The sequence below is a fragment of the Synchiropus splendidus genome, chromosome 5 (genome assembly GCF_027744825.2).
Source record: "Synchiropus splendidus isolate RoL2022-P1 chromosome 5, RoL_Sspl_1.0, whole genome shotgun sequence".
NCBI classification, from domain to species: Eukaryota; Metazoa; Chordata; class Actinopteri; order Syngnathiformes; family Callionymidae; genus Synchiropus; species Synchiropus splendidus.
Window position 1 is genome coordinate 11,704,930 of NC_071338.1, and position 15,072 is coordinate 11,720,001.

At 44.3% G+C, this 15,072-nt stretch overlaps 1 protein-coding gene across 5 annotated transcripts in view; it reads left to right on the forward strand.

The window, feature by feature from the left end:
• Positions 1 to 15,072, forward strand: part of LOC128758571 (ankyrin repeat and fibronectin type-III domain-containing protein 1) — a 141,792-nt gene that overhangs the window by 107,563 nt on the left and 19,157 nt on the right. For all 5 annotated transcript variants that reach the window (XM_053864653.1, XM_053864652.1, XM_053864656.1 and 2 more), the window contains 2 exons: positions 10,511 to 10,730; positions 10,957 to 11,164. In XM_053864653.1, coding sequence (XP_053720628.1) covers positions 10,511 to 10,730; positions 10,957 to 11,164 — 428 coding nt within the window. The remainder of the gene's footprint in view (positions 1 to 10,510; positions 10,731 to 10,956; positions 11,165 to 15,072) is intronic.

Below are 15,072 nucleotides of genomic sequence, written 5' to 3' on the forward strand. Positions count from 1 at the left end.
ATGAGAAGGTCTTCTGACGCCACTTGTGCGAGAATAGCTCTTCATTATATGGAAAGAACTAGTTGTGTCATGAAATAATAATCAGTTCCACCCAAACCATGTTTTCCTTGGCTTGATGTTATCTTAAAGTTTATTTGGGTTTTGCATCAATTCGTCTTTTCTGTACAACATATTTGTGTGGACAAGAGCAAGGGGCAGATACAGGCTGATGGCTGGTGGATCTTTAAGTCATGGTGGCAGTTGATAATGGCATCCAGAACATGGTTTCAACAACCCATCCATTGGCTTGCAGGAGAGATACAGATGTTCAGCTCTCCTCATTGCACCAGGCACCTTCTGCCATTCTCCTCATCACCTAGTTCCAAGCCCAACCTCAAACAATGTCACCAGTTAGGTCATTTGTCAGTGGTCCATCATACACAGGTTCACCTTGTCACATCTTGCTAGGAATTCATTTAGTGAATCATTTTCTGGTGCAGATTCCTGTTAAGGCATCACCATGGCTGCAGCCAGCAACCTTGGTCTGAAGGCTTGGTACAACATGGAAAGGTCATCAGTCCATCAGTAGACGGACAGTCACCGTTGGTCCTTTCTGCGTGTAGTTTCTCACCTTGCTTGTTTGTTTATTAGTTTTTTTCAGGCTGTGCTGTGGTTTTCTCCCGCAGTGTAAAAACATATATAAGTCGCTCGATGACTCCATTGACCACAGGTTTGAATGTGTGTTGCTTTGTCACGCTCTGTCTTCCATTTCTGCCAGATCTGACTTTCATTAGTTCTAAAATGAATAAAAAATGTCATGAAGATGGACCCTGCCTCTGAGAACTCTCCGTGAATGTGGATGCTGCAGACTGTTCTGAGGAAGATTTATGAGCATGGCTCCCCTCCTGACCTGTTTGTCTCTGACTTGATACTCTGGTTTCCACTCCAAACCTGGACTCGCACACGGACACACAGAGTTGCGGCGGCGATGAGGAGACAGTTTATGCGATGTAGACTGAAAGAGAGAAGTACCAGGCAGCGAGGGGGAGGAAGGGTGTCGGGGGAAGCCTGAAATAGGAGGGCTGTAGCACTGGGGTCGGAAGAGGAGAGAGTGAGATTGATTGACATCACGGTAGATGAAGCGACGGCCTGAAAAGATGATGAAGAGAGACGGCAAAGGGGGAGTTACGAGGAGTTCCTGAAAGTAAACTAGAGGGAGATGACAGCAGGAGTGGTTGCGAAAAATGGCGATAGGGGAGAAGTGAGGTGTGTGGTTTGCTCTCTTGGTAGGTGTGTACGTGCATACACAGCCATTGGGTCAGGGAGCGAGCACAGCTACATGTGCTGCCTATGAGATGATAAAAGACGACCAGGACTGCGGGAACTGAAGCCCTCAGTCCACTTGGAAGTGTGTGTGTTGTGTTTATGGTCAGTGGCAGAAAGAAAATCGGCTGAGGACCCAAGAGGTTTGTGGTTTGAAACTAGTTTGGGGGAAATGGTTTCCAGATTGAGATAGGAAGCTCAGGTAGTATAGACGCGAGTGCCTTTGACAACTTCGGAAAAAAAAAGAATCAGAGCCGCCAAAACACCCTTAAGTCTGCGTGGAGAAACGGACTCTTCCGTCCAGCCTCATATTACATGAACCAACTGTCTTTACGTGTGACGATGACGGATTTGACGGTTGGTTTTGAGCTGACTCGACATGACTGCTGAATTCTGCAGAGATCCTCCGGGTGATGTCCTGAATGTATCAGCCAAAACGGCAGCACAAGAGCAGGTTTTTGAAATGAAATGAATATTGAATGAATTTGAGCAAGCAACAGTTTGAAAGTCGCTCTTTCTTGAAACTCTGTTCCATATCCAGAGCTGCTCAGCAAGGATTCTCCAAGTTTTGTTTTTTTTCACTTTGCAGTGAGATTGGAGAAGCGAGGCCAGGGCAAATGGCGGTTCAGATTGATAGAAGTATCACCATCGTTGATTGAATTTGTTTTGTCCACAGTTTTTTCACTGAACAATAGAAAGTCAGATTAAAGGTCATAATTTTTGTTTTTGTTGCATATATCTACAATATAGGGCACACTGTGAGTGGCGCACCTAAACAAGCATACCCTCAACGTGAGACCAGTGAATATGAATTATCATCGTTCTAAGTGCTGTGTCTGTCAGTCGGGGGCCAATTATAGGAACCAGAAATGGTCCATCGCAAAGTATTAAAAAGTTGCCAAACTGTTTTTGGGTGAGCAGACATAGCAAATGTACATGTCACAAATAGATGTTTAGCTACTGCACAGAAAGATAGGACTCTGCCCGAGAAAGATCTTGCCATGTGTCATAGACCGATATCTCATCACACCCCATCAGTTCTACTTTGGCACACAAGGGTCAAGCGTCAGTACCACAGTGCTTCTCAAGATGTATGAATGTGACTCAGACTTTGCAACAATCTAAACTTACCTACCCTGGTAAGCAGCAGAGCTTCATGAGCGTTGTGTCAAATTATGCACCGCCAGAAATGATTAACTATGAGATATATCAAATTACACTATTCTCCAACAGTGCAGGCCTGTGAAATGTGGTTCATAATTTGATTTTTAGAGTTGCGTTCCCCGTTTGGGAGGGGCGCACGTGCATCTTCAGAGAGCACACCCTCCTCTTCGTCACATCTCTCTGCTGGATAAACAGCCGTGGGACTTTAAACATGGCGCCCGGACGGCGTGTGACTGAGAGAACGGGCCAACTGGTGGCTTCAGTGGCCAGGGGTCACCTCCGCCCCTCTCCTCTCTCTGGCTGGGTGGGTGGCATATGGCGGCCTAGGCAGGGACCCCTTTGGTGTGACACATACACTCACACTGAGAGACACAGAAGGCCTGGAGCCACCCAGGCTGGGCCCACCATCGCCATGGGAGACATGGTGTCACCAAGGCTCTGACAGAGGAGGGGCTGTGTGTATGTTTGTGTGCGTGTGATCCCACCTTGGAAGCAACCCCACCCGCCACCCCCATCCTGAGAACGTCAGACACTGCCCTACGCCACATCCCCATGGTGACTCTGCTGTTGTCTCTGCTCATCAAAATTAGAGAGATTTACCTCTGCCTGCACACACACACAGAGCCAACAGGTGGCAAGCCTTGCTCGGCACAGCGGGCCACTTCAAAGGTTAAACATACAGCGGACCGCCCACTCTTTCCCTGCTGCTCTCCCTAGGGAGACGAGAGAAAGTGAGAAGATCGGGACAAGATAAAAAGAGATATGAAAAAAAGCCCCAATGGCAAAGATAAAGGGCACCGTTCATGAGAGCGTGGTCTGTACGGGCGCTCACTTCCCGAACGCACGCTCGGTTCACACTTCAAAGACTTGCATATATAGGTTGCTGGGTTTTTTTAAGCTTATTAACAGTAATAAAAAACAGATGGGCTCCAACCAACAGCACGAATGACGATAATGGCGTATTAAAATTGTGCAGCAAGCCAGTGTGAGATTTTTCTGCAGCGTGGTGATCTTGCGATGGAGGCGCCTGACATCCTGATTCAATCAAAAGGCACATCCGTAGAGGATCACAGAGCAGCTACAGCTGACGAACTCGAGACGGCCGCGGAGAACAACAGAATCTGACGCGCTATCATGTCTGCTATCAGTCGTGCAGTCTCCTGCCTGTGGTGCAACAGGATGGATAATGTTTTCGCGGCGCTAATGAGCCTGGTTGTTATCAAACAGGCTTTTGTGAATTCCTCTCTTCTGGTTGAGCGCATTTCTTCTCTTGTTGCAACTGCTGCACATCTGTGTGAATTATAAATAGTGCACCGCGAGCCCCAGCACCTGAGCGCTCCCTCATAAAGTTATATTTATACACAATAACCTTAAACAGTTAGAGCTGATCTGGCGGCATCGCTGCCTGCACATGTGTACGTTTGCGTTTGTATGTTGTGTTGCCATGCCAACGGAGTGAGTGAGGAGCTGCCGGCCGCTTTGTTGGCGCTGCATCATATTGGCCATAAGCTGATAAGAGCCAAACAGAGGGGACGACTAAATGAACTCAAGTAATAAAGCCCCACCATCCCTCAGTTCTCACTCTCTGGCCCCCTCTCTCTCTCAACCCCACGATCCCCCTCGCTCTCCCTCACTCTGTGTCCAGCAGCCTCCCTGCTTCCAGCCTGTCTGGTGCCAAGACTCAGATTTCAGAATTTCCTTCTACAAGCCACATTTAGAGCAGCCAGCGTACTCTCGCTCAGTGTATGTGTGTGTGTGTACGCCAACAAGTTTGTGCAACTTTCTCCCCACCACTCTCCCCCACCACTCTCCTGCTTTCAGTGCTCGCTGTCATACCAGCGACGTTTTTTCTCCTTTATGTTGTGGTACTCTTTGTCTTCTTCATATTTGTCTACTTCATTAGAAAGACGTGTTCAGAACTGATCACTGTCAAGCTGAGAGTCAAATCTGACGAACGATGACTGTGGAATCTAATGGAAATCTTTATTTGTCTAATGGAATATGTATTTCTATCCTGTTTGAATATACCATATATAAAAGAGCAAATTAAGAAGAAAAAATGTCAAGAAACGTGTAAAAATGATTGAGTTATTTGAAATATGTGTCTATCAATCGCGTGTTGCGTCATTTGAAATGTCATCTCAATGCGTTTGCAGTTTGTTTACTGAATGAACAGCAACAATTTCTCTGACTGCAGTGACTGGTGAGCTCCATTGGGAGGCATCTGTCCTGCATAATAACCTGTGTGAGCTGCTCTATCTTTTTTCCACTCTTTTCTTGTATCTCAGTTGTTAATCCTTCCTGTGTTGTATTCAAGTCTATATCTAAATGCTACTTTTGGTTATGTACTTGAGTGTACCACTCCTGGTCAAAGCACTGCCAAGGAGGTTTATACACCTGGGAAAACCACTTAAGTCACATCTCCTCGTGGACTTCATTAAAAATTCATACTTATTTAGATGTATTGTCCCAATGAACATGACTACAGACAGAGAAATTTGAGCAGTCAATGCATGACAGACAGACAAAGTCAGTCTGAAACTGCATGCATCACTGCATCTCTACGTGGGAAGATGTTGTGACTTATACTTTTTAATTGACTGGTTTAACATTTAGCTCAATGCTTCTCCACAAGCAGGAAAAGGTCTTAGTGGTTTGTGATCAACAGTGTTGACCTGTTGTGCCAGCTTGACATTGCAGTTGCGTTGAGTTGTGTTTGCTTTCCGTCTCAAGTACGTGCTGCGCTACTTCACTGGACTCGCCTCGCAAAATCGGGTGGAGGGAGTCCAGTTTCTTTTGATCAGAAAATACACAAAAAAGTGATATTTGTTTTCTTTTTGGAGTGAAATAAAAAATGGAAGCTTTGTGTATCCACACAGGCGCGTTCCAACGGACACAACTCATGGAGGAAGCTGGTGTCTGTAAATTATTTTCTCAGTTACTGAGGCGTGGCCACAAACCAAAAAACGCAGCTCACCATTATATCGGGAAAAAAATAATGCATGACAATGTAAAGAAAACATTCAGAAGATCAGCTTTTCTTGTGACATCACTGTTCAGCGACACTATGTTTTTGCTAAACTCTATCCACCAAGATGTGTTTTGAACACACAAACAAATAGCAAAGTCTATTCACATTAAAGTGCGAGCAAATACATTAGCTACAGTCTTAGATACGCACTTTAATGTGAATATGCATTCAATATAAAGCTTGCTATTAATAGTTTAGCAAAATGTCGTCGGCGCTTATCACCGGAAAAGCAGCGTGCAGTGACTTCTGAATATTTTATTTACATCGTTGTGTGTTTGCTGCAACAGTGATGTCTGATGTTTTCTGTCTGTAAATTAAAAAGGTTAATGCATCAGACATCACTGGTGGTACAATTGACACTGGTAAGTGGGGTTTAGTAGCTCAGCTTTGTCGTTTATGAATTTCATACATCTGCATTTCTGTGGACGTAATGAAACATGTCATGAAAAGGACTGTGGGGCGCCGAAGGGCTGCAAAGAGCCCCAACACTGCACTTCGGACATGTCTGCTTTAAACTTAAACATGGTGGAAGTACGAGACGTTAATCTGTTAGTTGTTCTTGGAACTCGTTCTTCGAGTTGGACATTACCAAAATGAAAAATAACAACGCTGCAGTTGTATTTACTATTAACTCATTTTAATATGACATTTATTAGGAGCATGACAGATTTTATTGTCTACAGAAGTAATGGAAACTGCGTTTGCTGTATAAATTAAGAGTGCGTCACATTTCGACAACCATTCACCACTGAGCTGATCCATCGAAAATGGGGCCATACTTATATGGAGACAATAACGTAGCCATACAAAAACATAAAGATTGACAAGTTCCCGAAAAAAATTGTGCCGTGAAATGTCTTTTTGGAAACTAGCAGCAGAATTCATTGCTGTACTGTTGTTTGCCTTTGAAGTGCTTCTGATTTCCCCCAGTGTTCGCCAGCGTTATGAGCTGTTATGAGCATAGTTGCGGTTCCGTGTTAGCTGGGCCAAACTCTCAGAAACACAGGCATTTCTGCAATGTAGCACTGTATTGGAACAATCTTGTAACATTTTCTTAAATTATAGGTCTTTTCACATCTTGAGTCTTAGTTTTCACATTCAAAAAGTCAACGTCTAGACTGTGTCTCCACGCTCTAATGTAGTCCTTATTTTCATGTGACTCACTGTCTGGTGGAGCGGGCTGCTGGTATAAAGTGGCTGATACGACCAATAAAGGGGCATGTTGTGCGAGTGTGTGCTGGCAACTTGGGGTGTTGATTATTTTTTGGGCTGATGCAGGCTTGATTGCTTACTTGGTGCATTTGATGTGGTATTCATCGGGGGCCAAACAAGAAGCTGGGCTTTTGGGTAGAGACTTTCCCAGGACAACAGCTTCCTGCTTTCACAAAATGGTAAAACTGGGTTGCGTGGGGAAAACGTCTGTGGGAAAAAGAGTGTATATGCAAAGGTTTCTCCTCCTTTTTCCCTTATTTTTTTGTGGTGAAAATATGTTCTACTAGTGAATAAAAGTATCGATAGAATTCTGCCTACATTTCCTTAGTAATTCTAAATACCTTGTATAACTTGCCTTGGCTTGTTTAAGTTGTTGATTTTGACTTACATTTGATCCCGTCAGGTTTTGAAGATATTGCTGACTTTTGAAATTTGCAATACAATCATTTAAGCTCAGTTTTCCTCTTTGTGTTGTGAGCCGCCCAACACCTCTGTGAATAGGATAAGGAAATGGTCCCTCGCTGCTCAGGCTTCTCCTCCTCCCACAGAGGCCATATGTGCGAATACAGAGGTGTCAGTCCCGTCACAAAGTGGTTCAAATGAATGTCTAAAAAGTCTAAAAGTCATGTGCCAGACAGGCTTGTACTTCATTGAATTTTGTGTTGCTGCTAGTTAACTAATCACTTGCTTATTTACTGCTCTTTGTTGTCCTCTGAACAAGACGCTAATAAGTGTTTTAGAATGATCAATAACTGCGTAATAGGCTGCTAATGGATAAGTCATTTATCCATTATTGATATCGTGTGTGTTAACAGGTATGGAAATCGGATGAAGTCTTTCGGTCACGATATTCTAAGACTTGGAACTGTTGCAGTGCAAGTGTTGCCTGGCTGTGAATGATGGAGAGAATGTGGGCCACATGTGATTGTATTCTGGGCTGGATGTGGCCTGCGGTCCTTGAGGTGGACGTGGCTGTTTAAAGGTTAAAACAAATGTCTGATTGATTCTTTGTGGTGGTGTTATTAGTCTGTACACGAGTCTGTCCCTGTCACTGTGGTTGTCTACATGTGGTGAGATAAACGTTAAACGGCAGCATCGGATGTTTGTAAAACTCAAGTCCATTCGTCGAGACTTTGTTGCAAGTCACTTTGGAAGGTGTTTTTTTTTTTATATATGTTGTCACACGCAGCAGTCGTCTTGACTTTACAATAATTCGTGACAGAACTACAGGAAGAGCAAGAAGCGGTTACCTAACAACATGTAACAACAAACAGATCCCTCTTTTACAAGTCACTCACACTGCTCTTTGGATAAGCGCTTGGTTTTGTGACTGGATGTTTGTATCCTCACAATGTTTTACGGGATATAGGACGATGATGGTCTTGCAGGGACGGAGAGTGATGCCAGAAAGACTCTCCATCCTCAATTGCAAAGCTGTGGACTGGGCTTGTTTGGGGCAGATCTCTGCTATTTATCCGCAGTGGTCGATAAGTTTCAGACTTAAAATACCACCGCTATACGGTTTTGAAGGTATCCTGAAAAACATTTGGTGGGTGAAACTGAAACTCAAGTAGCAATGGCGATAGTTTCTTGGAGAGAACTGGTTTTCCCCCTGAAAACAACATACCCTTGCACCACAGCATGTCCTCCCAAATATCGTCAGAGAGTGATGGGTCTCTGTCCTGCCGACAGAAAAAAGTCCTCTGTTCCATCTCAAGCAAATAGCAATAAGCCCTGGGCTGGATTCCAATAGGCTTTCTCTTTGAAATGGGATACCGGCATACGCATTACAAATATATCTCTTGTTTTATCTTCCGGGCCAGGCCCATGGAAAAATTATTCCAAATACCTGCCACGCTTTATCTGGAACCCTGGAATAGGTAAGACCCAGTCGGGAACACGAGGATGTCTAAAATAAGGCATCTATTACGGGATGGAGTGGAGATGGATGGGACAGAGCGGGAAGGGATGGGGATCGGGGGTATTTTTGGTGTATCGGCCAAGTGAAAAAGAGCTTGTTGCGGGGGCTTTGGGGTTGCTTTAATGTCTATAATGTGGGCCGCCGTCAGCTGTTGTACAAACTGCATGTGCTCGTGGAGGCTCACACGTCCATAGTCCAGCAGGAGTATAAATAACATTTTTCCTACAGATGTTCTCAAGTTGACAAATTTGTTCTCGGCCGTCGTGCTACGTCTTGGAATAAAGGAACATTAAGCATACACTGCTGACATCATTTGTTTTCCTCCATCTTCTGTTCGACTCCTGATTTCGTCTTCAATAAACAATGTTTAGGTTTTGTCTCCATGGCAACCGATAAGCATGTGTAAAACCTCTCTTGTATCACACCCAACTCAAGAAGTAAAAGAGAGATAAACACACATGAGAGAAAAAAAGAACTGAGAGATGAAAGGACGGGAGACTGGAAGAGGGAGAGCTGTTGAAAGTGAGCCCTCAAGGACCGCCTTTATCTTTTTGTCTGCGTTAGGTGCATGGGACAAATCGCATGGTGTGTCGCTATCACTTGTAGAGTCCTGCTGACATTTCCTTCAGCAGCTGAGTGTGTGTGAACACCACTGAGCAGACCAGGCCCAAGAAACTCGCAGACATCTACATAGCTCTCAAGGCTGAGTGAAGAGTGAGCATAGTCTACATGCCAGCGATACCAAGTGCTCCACAGCAAACGATGCCAAACTGTGTGAAAGTCATTCTGTGAGATGAGCTTTAACTGCCAGGTTTGAGTCCTTTACATACATGTCACACCATGGACAGTGTCAGTCTGGGAGTTTGACCTCAAAACCAGTGGCCTCAAACCAGAGCAAGTCCCTTTGGCCGAACAGGATTTCTATCTTCTTTGCAAATGTGTTTTAAATCTTGGACCCTTACTGTTGTAATACTGAATATCAGCCATGACTGGAGTTGTCATACATAGTCATTGCACCAATTCTCCGTAGTATCTATGTCCTCTGAGGATCAATACATTTCAATATGTTCTAATATCTTTGAATTTCACTAATAAAATGAAATATTATTATTTCCCCCGAATGGGTTATGTTGTTGCCTTCTGTCTCATAGCAAGATTTTAACCAACATTTTAGGAAATGTGAATATTGAGACCAAGAACAGATGCTTACCTTTTGGTGGTGATCCATGTGGATTTTGAAAAGTTTTCACGGAATTGTCACGCACGCATAACTGCTGACACAGCTCTCTGTTCAGGAGATGCATAAAATACAGTTATAAAATATAACACAACATGGGAATGAAGCACTAAAATTAATCAAACGCCATCTGACTGTAGTGACAAAATATATTATTGTCCATTTGACATTGTTGTAAGGATGCGAGATGGTCACTGGTGGTACTAGGTTTGCCGTAACCCAGAGCAATTCTGGAGTCACAGAAGTTATTGGATTGAACTGATGGTTGCTGTGTTATCGCATATGGAAATGAGCTCCTTGGGGAGCTCTCAGAGCTTGTACATTCGGAGCGCAAACAAGTTTTTATTACTGACAAAACACAAGCATTAATGACTACAATATGAAGATCTCTGCGTTATCCAGACATTCGCCATATTCTGAAGAATGCGTACATTTTGCTTTTTCGTTTAAAATGCAATTGTTCGACCTTTATGTTTATCGTGATCAGCTGTTCAGTGTCCATAATAGCTGGATGCTGCATGTTTGGCGTGATTAATATTTCAGGTTGATTTTAAGTGCCCATACTTTCTGAGCTCCTAATAAGTGAAGACACAAAGTGCCTCCTTACTGGAATCTCTCTAACGTCTCCCGATTGCTCCTCCAGGGCTGATTCTGCCAAGATGACGCAGCCAATGAGGGGAGACCAGGCGCACCAGCCCGTCCCAGCCCGAAAATCTGCCAGCCTGTCGTCGCCAAGTGCGGCTCGCCGGCTCTACCGCAACTTGTCTGGAAAGTTCCGTGTGGGCACCAATCCTCATTCCCTGGAGGACAGTGTTGGGTCCGGACGGGGAGGAGAGAAGGAGAGGCTGAGAAAAACCACCATAGTAAGTCGCAGGAAATGTATAAAAGCTTTTATAAGCCAGAAACAATGTAGTACTACCCAAAATAGAACATCAGGTACTTACAATAAACCTCACGCCCGTCCATCTCAGCTAATGCGGGGTAAAGAAAACTAAACTGAAACAAATGGGAGCATTAAGAAACTCCTAATTGAGGTTTCTCAATTGGATTATTCTTTATGAACTTCCTGAAATGCTCTTTGTGCCACAGTTCCAGAGCAATGATGCTTTGTTCGAGGCAGTGGAACACCAGGAGTTGGACTTGGTGCAGCTGCTTCTCTCCCAGTACAGTCTGGAGGAGCTGGACCTCAACACCCCCAACAGTGAGGGTCTCCTGCCGCTGGACATCGCCATCATGACCAACAACGTGCCCATGGCCAAGCTGCTGCTGAAAGCTGGTGCCAAGGAGAGCCCCCACTGTGAGTAGAAGCCGCCGAGGAACGTACTCCAAATACGTGATTCTCTTTGAGAGTAAAATGAAAGGTTCTGTTTGACCCCTTAAAATATTTGGACACATGATGACTCCTGAACAGGCTTTTAGCTAGGATTTTGACACGAGATGTCCAAAGCACCATCCCCAGCCCATAACCCCGCCCCCAATTCTTTGCCCTCCCTACACGCAATGACAACGAAGTGAACTCAGTAGCTGTTGCCTCAATAACACTTGAAGACGCGGGGTCTCCTGGGCAGCTGTTGGACTTGACTGACCCTCATTAGTAAAAAAAAAAAAAACTTATTCTTATAATGATTCTTTCCATTACTACAAGCTAGCATGTCTGCAGTTACATTCATCTTCTTTCATATATTTATGCGAGACACGCACACTGTTGTATCAGCTGTGTGTCTGTGATCAAGTAAATAGAACCACATGAATTTTGTTCACTGTTAAGCCATTTTGCTCACATTCGGCATGCGCTGTGGGATCCTGTGCTCCCCAGTGCCGTACGCTGCGCTGCAAAGGGGGAGTGGGCTTTAAAAAAAAAAGCAAAACAGTCGTCCGATTAAAAAGCTATAAGTTAGTTTTGTAAATGGTTGTTTAAAGTTTGGAACTTATCTGCGGTTTCCTCCTGTCATCAGCATCAGGCATCCTATCACTAACAGCACTTCCATACCGCGACTCGCGAGATGTGGATCAGTGCGAGATTATGGCGGTAAACAAACTGACCGTGATGGCCAAGCTATGACTGCAAAAGAGTTGAAACTGGCGAATCGCCATCATATTCACATCATCCTTATCATGGAAACCAGTGGGATGACACTGCCAGTTGGGCATTATACAGGCACTAATGATCAGACATTTTTCAAGGGTGGATCTCCACATTGGACAACTTCAGTGTCGAGTATACCCTGACTGTTGTTCATCTCTGAAGTTGTTGCAGGTTAGATGTCCTTGAGCACATGCTTTCAACCAGCAGTTGGTGCATGACACTGCAGGACAACAGCAGAGTGCTACGGGCAAGGTGGAGTTGAAAAAGTTTGTGGAGAGACGTGAAGACAGCAGGGCAGGCCATGTGTAGTGAGACGATCCTCTCAATGAGAAGTTGGTATGATAGTGCAGAGGAGAGTGGCTGGGTCGGGTGTCAGGTGGGTAGTGGATTCTTGATTCAAATGCATTAAATCAATCAGTTGCATTACACACTTGATGTTAGAGGAGACATTTTTGATGTTGACCAGAGTTGACCTTTTCTTACATTTATATTTCATAAGGTGACTCACGTGAAGGCTTTCAACTGAATCTATTATGATATCATGATATTATACAGAGCCCTCTGAAGAACACAATCGATGGAAATAACTGCCCAAATTGACAGAACTGGCTTAACAGTTTCACATGACTGAAGCCACAAAGTTGGTGAAAGATTCTGAATCAAATGCCCTGCCTCTATTTCAGTGCGTGCCAGCAAAGTAAAGGCAATCCCAGACTCACTTTCACTTTGGATCAAGTGGTGTCTGCCTGGCATTTGTCGGCAACTCTCACATGTTTTGGACTCCTGCCCCTGCCTGTCTGTCTTCCAGGCTCCGTGTCCACTGCCCGCAGGTTCACGCCCAGTGAGATGCTAATCGCTGCAAAATAAGAAATGGAAAATCTAACTAGTCCTGTCTGCCAGCGTTTAGCAACTGATAGCAGATTTGTTTTGGTTGGTGCAGCTCGACTCTGGGAACCAAAGTGTCAAACTGCAACCAGCACGTAATCAGATGTCACCACAGCTTCCGCAGAGGCTTATCAAAGCAGCAACCTACGCCTCGGAATCTTCTGCGGTTCACAACGGTGTTGCCGTCACACACCACCAGCAGTGCAAACCTATTAAATCAAATGAATAAGTGCTCATTATGATGCAATATTAGTCATCTCAGGCAGCGCTTTTCACTGTCTGTACTCGGCCGAGGCTCCTCTCCCGTCTTCTGTTAATGATTAGAACTCGCCAGTGAGGCTCCTCGGCTGTTTATGTTTGTGAGCACACACGCTCGCTGCTGCACTCGCGCCAGATGACTTATAAAGGTATTGTGAAATTGAAAACACATGAATGGAAAGCGTTGTTTACTGAAGTTTGCTCTTTGATTGTGCTCTCACAACTAACTACCTGACGGAGAGCATCAAAGAGGGAGGAAAAAAGCAAAAAAAAGAAAAGCAGAAATGAGATATTCAAATTGTTTACCACGCTTCTATTTCTGCCTCTGACTTTGTCACAGAAGAAATTGTTAGTATTTTGAAGGATGACTCTCGGCTCAATGAGCCATGAGCCTTATTTCTCCTTGATCTGTTTCTAGCAGAGAGAGTTGCACAACGCCAACAAACAACCATCCTGTCTGAGACCATAGTTGTCAACATGAGAGGATATCAACAGAACTATCAAGTCTGAGATTCGAGTTTCCAAAAGAGCCATAGAAATGCTGCCTTGTGGCCGTTGCTTCCCAAGGGAGAAACCAGAGCTGATTCCTTTGGAGAGGAGCTGGTGTCACGTTGAGCCAGGATGAAGTGCACGGTCATCAGCAGGTGACTTGGAGTAGATCTCCTCGTCTGTTCTGCTGCTTGAGAGGTCAGGCATCCAGATCTAAATCTGAACGTACAGCAGTGGCGTCAGCTCATTATTTGCCCAGGAGAGTCAAGGATGTCACACATGGAAGTACAGAGAGCTGCAAAACTGACACTCAGAGGAGATACCTACATTCACAGCCACAGAGGAGCCACGAAACGAGGCACAGAATTAAACACCCAGATGGACATTTTGACACGAAGCTTTAAACTTACCGTCAACAGTGGAATCTAACGCTCAACAGTGGAATCTACAAAGAACAAACACAGACCACACAGACTAAACACAGACTCACACCAGTCCTAAACACTTCACGAATGACCAACCACCAAAGAAGTCCAGTGTGCTACTGTCCTTTCTGAACTTCACAGCTTGACATTATGCCTTCCCTGAAAATATATGGGATCCATACATGCACTGGTTCCCACCAAGCTGCACGGTGACTCCAGCTAAAACACCGTTGTTCACATTGTTATAGTCACACTCTCTGACGGAGGCTGCACTATACGATATAAATAGATCCGCTGCACAAATTCTTCCACTGTTTTTTTCTTTCTTTCTTTCCAGAGAAACGGTTTTACGTCGCCGTGTAAAATTATGCTCATGCACGTCGTTCCCACTCCTTTATATTCCCTTTTTACCGCATCTGAGCACTTCTTGATGTCAGTTTTTTGGCCTTGTCATCATGCATGTTGCTTAAGATGCCAGGTTAATTACATTGTCTGCTTATTTATTCATTTTTCCATGGATCTGAAATGGTTGCCACTCAGAGCGGATCAGCTCATTTTAGCGTCTCCTTGCCTAGTGTCACAATATAAACACTCCTTCATGAATAATCCTTTAGCCAGCGCACATGCATCCACTTTCCCCTCTCTCGTCGAAATCTCACCCATCCACATCAGTTTTTTCTGTTTTCAGAAAGTTTCCAGATTAGATTAGATTGATACAGTAATTATTGTCAAAATATGAAACTAACTTTAATTAATCATTCATAAATTCTTTAATTTATTAGAACTATTGCAGCCCTCATCTAGTAACTTGGCGGGTCGAATTTGGCCCGCCTGCCTTGAGTTTGACACATGCTCTAGACAAATTATCTCCCGTTGTGCTTCCTAAACGGGTTTGAACTCAAGCATTCTTTCCCGAAAGGATGGAATATTTTGGTGGGAATACGAAGAATCATGGGCCACAATATTAAAATAAGTAATATCACGGTGACGCTAACCAAAGCCGTAGTGGATTGGGTTGCAAGAATACAGATGTTTGCTGCTGAGTAAGTGTGCACCTGTTGT